Below are 7,035 nucleotides of genomic sequence, written 5' to 3'. Positions count from 1 at the left end.
TGGATCTATTACATTATCTCTACATCCACTTGTGCTGTCCTGGTTAATAGATCCCCTTCAAGACCTTTCAAGTGTCGTAGAGGTCTCAAACAAGGAGATCATTTATCTCCTTTGTTATTCAATATAACCGTTGATGTTCTGAACAAAATGATTATGTGTAATGTGGACGAGGGTGTCTTTTCCAGCATGAATGTCAAGGAACCTCTCAACTACATCAGAAGTTTACAATTTGCAGATGACACTCTCATCTTTGTGAAGAGTACATATAAAGACATTTCTGTTTTAAAAGCTCTCTTATATATCTTTGAAGAAATTTCAGGTCTGGCCATTAACTATTATAAGTCATCTCTTATATATTTTGGCAATATAAATTCCAGAGGATCTTTTTTAGCATCTGCTCTCAATTGTAAGCTTGCTAAGCTTCCTATCAAGTACTTGGGTTTACCTCTTAAAGGAGGAAAATTATCTAAATCTGATTGGCAACCTATGTTGGATAATCTGCATAGAAAACTTGCCACATGGAAGAGGAATTGTTTATCTTTTGGTGGAAGGCTTACTTTGTTAAATTCAGTCCTCTCCACAATTCCATTGTATTATATGTCTTTCCACAAGTTACCAGGATGGTTGATCAAAGAAGTGGACAAAATTAGGAAAAATTTTCTATGGACAGGTAACAATCTATCTAAACCCTTCAAATGTTTAGTCAATTGGAAAAGGGTATGCATGAGTAAATCAGAAGGTGGATTGGGAGTGAAAGATTTAAATCTGTTTAATATCTCCTTATTATCTAAGTGGTTATGGAAATGCTTGGACAGAGATTCATTTATAGGTGCTTTCCTTTACCAATTATATGTCAGAAAGGCATCTCCTCTGCAGTTATCTTCCAGAAATTGCCATAATTCTATGGTTTGGAATGATATCATTTCCAACAAAGAAGCTTTCTTTCATCTTATTTCATGGTCTCTAGGACTTGGTTCTAACATAAGATTTTGGGAGGATAAATGGATTGGTAATAATTCTTTATCAAGTCTCTATCCATCTTTATACAGTCTTGCCTTATCCTCTAATGTATCTATTCGTAGTCAAGGGTACCTCCACAATAACATATGGCACTGGCATCCTATTTTAAGAAGAAGCATTTCTCCAGATTCACATATAGCTAAAACTGATCTTATTCTTCTTCTTGCTTCCTTCAGAGTGAGAAATGAAAATGATATCCCTAAATGGTCTCTTTCATCTAATGGTTGCTTTTCAGTTAAGTCATTCTATGACTTTTTAAACTTCAGAGGTGTTTCATTTGCTTTCTTCAAGGTTGTATGGAATCCAATCTTACCTAGCAAAGTTCAGATTTTCACTTGGCTTCTATCCTTGAATCGTCTACATACTAAGGACAATTTAATTAAGAAAGGTTGGCAAGGTGAAACCTCATGTATCTTATGTGGAATATACCCTGAAACTTGCAACCATATCTTCTTTTCATGCAACATTGCAAAATCAATTTGGAAACATTTTAGTGATTACTGGTTACCTTTCGTCTGGCCTTCATCACTTGATGGACTATTGTCATCAGTTAATTCGCTTCATAATAAGGAAGGTCTTATTTGGCGAACTATCTTCTCTGCGGCATGTTGGTTCATTTGGTGTTCAAGAAACAAGTTCATTTTGAGCAAATACCTTTTTCTGCCCATTCAATAATTAACTCTACTATTGTTGCTTTACATGAATGAGCAGGTGCTGGTATCAAAAAGAGAGCTCTCATGTTGGCAAGTGCTTTGGAGGAAAATCCGATTAGAAGGAGCAGTGGTTAACATCTCTTTTTGGTTCAGAGAGTTTTGGTTCCTAAGTACTTTTGTAGTCAGCTTTTTTGGTGTTTCTGGTGCTTTTAAATTAGTTTATAGAAGTTTTAATTTCCTTATCCTATATGTATGGCCGGCTTTGGTTCTCTTTTATATCTATGTCAACGTTGAATGACGTCAAGGACCGCTCTTTAACTTCATGGATATTTAAGAGAAGAAGGTTATACATCTCTAGATTGGGAAATTACTATTTCTATCTACTAATTTCTTTATAAGGATACAGTTCGTATCCTTCTTTTGTAAAGATATTTGTTTATTAATATTAATGAACAGGGTATATCCCTTGTTTTTATCGTCAAAAAAAAAGACTCCAGTGTTTGTTCAGGTGCATTGCTTAGGGCTTATGGAATGCATCCAGATGTAAAGATTGCAGAGTTAGCAGCTAGATCTCATTTTGAGCTGGATTGTAAGAATCTGGGACGCTACATTCTAAGAACTCAGGAGCTTGTCGAATGTTTTACACATCTTTGGGCAAGATCGACAAAGCCTAAATCTGATGTGATTTATAAGGAGCTTGAGATGTTGATGCTAGGATTAAAGCAGCAGGGTATGTGCCAAACACTAAAATCTGTGTTGCATGATGTGGAAGAGGAGGTGAAGGAGAGCTCGTTATATCTCCACTGTGAGAAGCTTGCAAATGTGTTTGGGATTATGAACTCAGAACCTGAGAGTGAGATTAGGGTTCACAAGAATATGTGGGTTTGTGGTGATTGTGACACTGCTGCCAAGTTCATCCCTAAAGTGATGGGGAGTGTTTTTGTAGGGATTATTGGTGCTTGCTATGAGAAGCTTATCATTTATCAATTTTAGCACCATTTAAGTTGAAACAGTGCATCACATCACAGAGGGATGTCTCCCAATAAAAAAATTGTTTTAAAATCTTAACAATTGGTTGTAGTCCCTCCATCATGGATTGGTTCCCAAATATATAGCATTACAGATTCTTTTCCTACCTGAGATATTCTACTGAGATTTACTACATGCTGAAGTGCACAATGATTTAAAGGTGAGTTTTACCTCTGACTCCATTGCAAGCTGATTTTGCATTTGCGAGTTTTTACTGCATAATAGGCTCTGCTTTGAGTTGTTTAGAGGGTAGCAGATCACTAGGGTTAAACGCTTCAAAATAATGAAATTTTGTCAGTGAGTGCCATCTTTCTCCAGTATTTTTCCTGCAGGGTTTTCCTCGTTAAAAAGTACTTGTGTTCTTATGGTTGATTTGTGATTGGTTTGCTTTAGCTGTTCATTAATTATCTATTATTGCCATATTCTCGCAGTCGTTAATTGAGGGGGTATCGTCTCCGTCTTATTGTCAGATCAAAGCTAAAAGGACCTGTTTAATAGAAGATAAGATAGATATGGAGTAAATTTCACATAACCCTTCTGAACTTTGTGTTTCCAGTTTCAAATTCTTAGGACTTTCTAATTTAATATGAAACCAGTTTGATACTATACACTGTTAACAAATTTGGAAGGAAGGAAAAAAAAATTCAGGTTAGAGCGTAAATCTCTCTGCAAATGCTACTACAACTCTGTAACAAAGAATAAATCTCAAATGAGCAAGGATGAGATCTATCACCTGCCAAAAATCTATGAACTCCACTTTCAATCTCAATCCAACTATAACCAGGCTGCTTTACAATCCCTGACCTATGCATCGAATCCATCACTTTCAGAGCATCATCCCACCTACTTTCATCCGCATGAGCATTATACAACATCACATAGGCAGCCGACCCCTCCGGCTCCACCTTTGCCAGGGCCTCTGCAGCCACCTTTGCCACCCTCGCATCGCTATGAACCCTGGCAGCATTGAGCAACGCCCCCCACACCGACTTCTCAGGGGGCACCGTCATTTCCTCAATCACTCTCATCGCCTCCTCCAGCTGTCCGTGCCTCCCCATGAGGTCCACGAGCAAAGCGTAATGCTCTACTCCAGGGGTAAGTCCGAATTCTTGAACCATTGAATCGAATTGTCTCCTCCCCTCGTCCACCAGCCCAGTGTGACCGCAGGCATTCAAAACCGAGATGAACGTTATATATGTCGGCCTAACCTTCACTCTCTTCATCACTCTGAAGAGCTCAAGAGCTTCTCTGGCATGCCCGTGGCGAGCCAATCCTCCGATCATCGCGTTCCATGACACAACATCCCTCTTCTGTTCTGCAATCTCGACAAACACATCCTTGGCATGCATCACAGCACCGCAACGAGAATACATTGTGATAAGCGCGTTGCTAATGGTAACATCGGGCACTATCCTTTTTGACACAAGCTGATGGATTTGGATACCCAGACGAAAGGAAGCTAGCCCAGAACAAACACTGAGCACTGATGAGAGAGTATGCTTGTCGGGTCGTCGCCCAACCTTTTGCATTCGGGAAAAGAGAATGATGGCAGCTTCATACTCCCCGTTCTTTTCATAACCAGCGATCATCGCATTCCAAGAAACGACACTCTTGCAAGGCATTCTCTCGAAAAAATCTTGTGCCCGACTCAACTCTCCTTTTCGAGTTAACCCGCATATGATCATATTCCAAGACCAAGAATCGGGCTCGTGCAATTTCTCGAACAGGCTAACCGCTTCGTCCATCTCTTTTGCCTGAACATACCCGTTTATCATCGTGTTCCAAGAAAAGATATCTCTGACACTCATCCCTTCGAACAGTTCCCTCGCCGACACGAGATCTCCGCTCTTCACATAACACATCATCATGGTATTCCAAGTGATCAGGTTCTTTTTAAACCTCGGCGACGTTCTGGGTATCAAGTAGAACAGCGTCCTCGCCTCCTCAACCATTTTACGTTTTCCATACTCCGCGATTAACGTATTGTAAGCATCTATGGCACCGTCGATCCCAACACTGAACCTGATCAAGATTTCTTCGGCTTCCTTCAAATTCCCGCTATTGACCAGTCCCTTAACAACTGTGCACAAGGAACCCGCATCTCTAACCGGCATTCTCCCGAACAGCTCCATCGCTCTCGCAGCATCCCCGACATTGAAGAACCCGTTGATTACCGCGTTCCAAGTGACGACGTCTCTCCTCGCATCGGGCATGCTCTCGAACAATGCCATCGCCTCTTCCATCATCTTATTCCCGACGTACCCACCGACCATGGTGTTCCAAGAGATCGTGTCTCTAACAGGCATCGCGTCGAACAGCCTGCGTCCCTCGCCGAGCTCTTCGGGGACGCCGGAGAGGGCGTAGCCGGAGAGCATGGCGTTGTAGGAGGCGACGTCTCTTTGGGGCATAACGTCGAACATGAGTGGCCCGGCGCCGCGCGGCGGAGGTCTCGCGGCTGGACGAGGCCGGAGATGAGGTGGATGGGTGTAGGGAGCTGGTAGTGGTCGGGGCTGAGGAGGCAGGTGAGTCGAAGAAAGCGCTGGGCTTTGTCGAGCTGGCCGCCTGGCGGTATGAACTGGGACCTAGGGATTTGCTGTGGGCTGGTCTTCGTGGCGGCCAGGAGAGGGATCGCGACGGGGAGGCTTGACGCCGGACCGCGATGGGGACGGGAGGCAAGCCCGCCCTATCAAGTCCTTTCATAATTGTTCAAATGAGAGACCGTTGAGACTGATTTTACATTTTTACCCCACCCAACATAAGCAACTGCGGAGGTATTAAAACATGTAAAATTGTCATATTTTCCAAAAAAAAAAAATAATGATCATGCGGATCCAATGTGACTACGTATCCTATAAGAATTCATTCTCATATGCGACGAATGGTTTTCAGCCGACATTAGGTGGGTAAATTTTCCGTTCCCCCATTTGCTGACTCGCATGCTCAAACCAGTCCGTGATGAGGCGAGTTCTACTACTCACGTTATAAGAAGTAGGTACCACCACTTGTTTCACCAAACACCGCTTTATGTCTTTTGGTAAGTCACTTCTTGTTAAATCAGCGGTTGCTTCGTACACCTATCAAAATCCCCCTACGAAATGTCTTTCCTTTTAGGGCCTGTTTGGCTATTTCCACAAAAAATTCGGAAATGGAAATATAGCTCTTGAAATGAATTCAAGACATTTCAAGACATTTCTTAGTTTTCATTTCTTTTGTTTGTTTCGCAAAGAAAATGTTCATTTTCACTGCCAAGTCACATAAACAGACAAAAAAAGTCTCCATAGTAACAGTGCTTTGATTTCTATTTCTTGTGTTTGTTTGAGAACAAGAAAAAGGAGATGAGAAATGTGGTATTTAAATATTTCATTTTATTCTTTTGAACTATTCAAACAGTGCTTTTATTAATTAACTATTCTCAGATGGGACATTTCCAAGTGTTTTCAGCCCAATTTGGGCTGAAAACACATTTCTTGAAAAATTGAGGTGGCAACACATGTGGCACTTCATTTCTTAAAAATTAAAGACGAAGCAAACACATGAAATGGAAACCTCTTGAAATCAAAAACCTATGTGGCACATGGGGGTTTTCTTAAAAGGTGAGGTGGCGGGACATTTCTCATTTTTTTGAGCAAAACAAACAGGCCTTTACTCTGCTTCGGTTTCCTTCTCTCTCTCTCTCTTTTTCCCCGCTTTAGGGTCGGTTTGGTTTGACAAAGCTATCATAAGTATGAAATAAATCAAAAATATAACTTTTAAATTTATGAATTAGGTAAGCAGTGAAAGTAATTTTTTTTTTGTTTGCTTTATATATATTTTTGAAACAGTCAAAATTGTACTTCTTATTCTTCCTTTTTTTGTCCGTTATTAGGAAGTAATTAATAAAAAAATATCAATAAGGAAAATTATTTATTTCCTAATGAATACACTTCTCACCTATTTCTAGGCTACTTCAGAACCTCGACGGTTGATAAAATATCTAAAAAGTAAGAGCATCTCCAAGGGGCCGGAAAAATCCGGCCCCTTAGCTAGATTAAGGGAGAATGAAAGGGAAGGTGCTCCAAGGGGCCGGAAAACTTTCCCCTTCACCCCAAACCCCTTAACTCCCTCCCCAAATTAAGGGGAAGGTTAAAGTCCCTTAACCTTCCCCTTATAATTTTATATTAATATTTTCTTTTTAAATAAAGTTAATGTATAGTTAATTAAATTTAGTTAATATATAGTTAATGTATAATTAATACTTTTAACATGATTTATATAAATTAATTATTATATAAATTAATTATTTATTAAATTTTAATATGATTAATTAATTTAATAATTATATAAGATAATTTCT

The 7,035-nt window shown here is 40.0% G+C and overlaps 1 protein-coding gene across 1 annotated transcript; it reads right to left on the bottom strand.

Moving 5' to 3' along the window:
• On the bottom strand, window positions 3,332-5,123 carry LOC109822908 (pentatricopeptide repeat-containing protein At1g62260, mitochondrial). The gene has a single exon (XM_020389175.1). It carries the CDS (start codon window positions 5,120-5,122, stop codon window positions 3,347-3,349), a length of 1,776 nt encoding a protein of 591 aa, XP_020244764.1. The 5' UTR covers window position 5,123; the 3' UTR covers window positions 3,332-3,346.

Source organism: Asparagus officinalis, chromosome 8, assembly GCF_001876935.1.
Source record: "Asparagus officinalis chromosome 8, Aspof.V1, whole genome shotgun sequence".
Lineage (NCBI taxonomy): Eukaryota > Viridiplantae > Streptophyta > Magnoliopsida > Asparagales > Asparagaceae > Asparagus > Asparagus officinalis.
Note: the sequence above shows the minus strand (reverse complement) of the source record. Positions and strands in the feature narration are given on the sequence as shown.

What these genes read in the sequence shown, in the direction of transcription:
- LOC109822908 (XM_020389175.1), bottom strand. Translation starts at nt 5,122, where the DNA reads ATGTTCGACGTTATGCCCCAAAGAGACGTCGCCTCCTACAACGCCATG.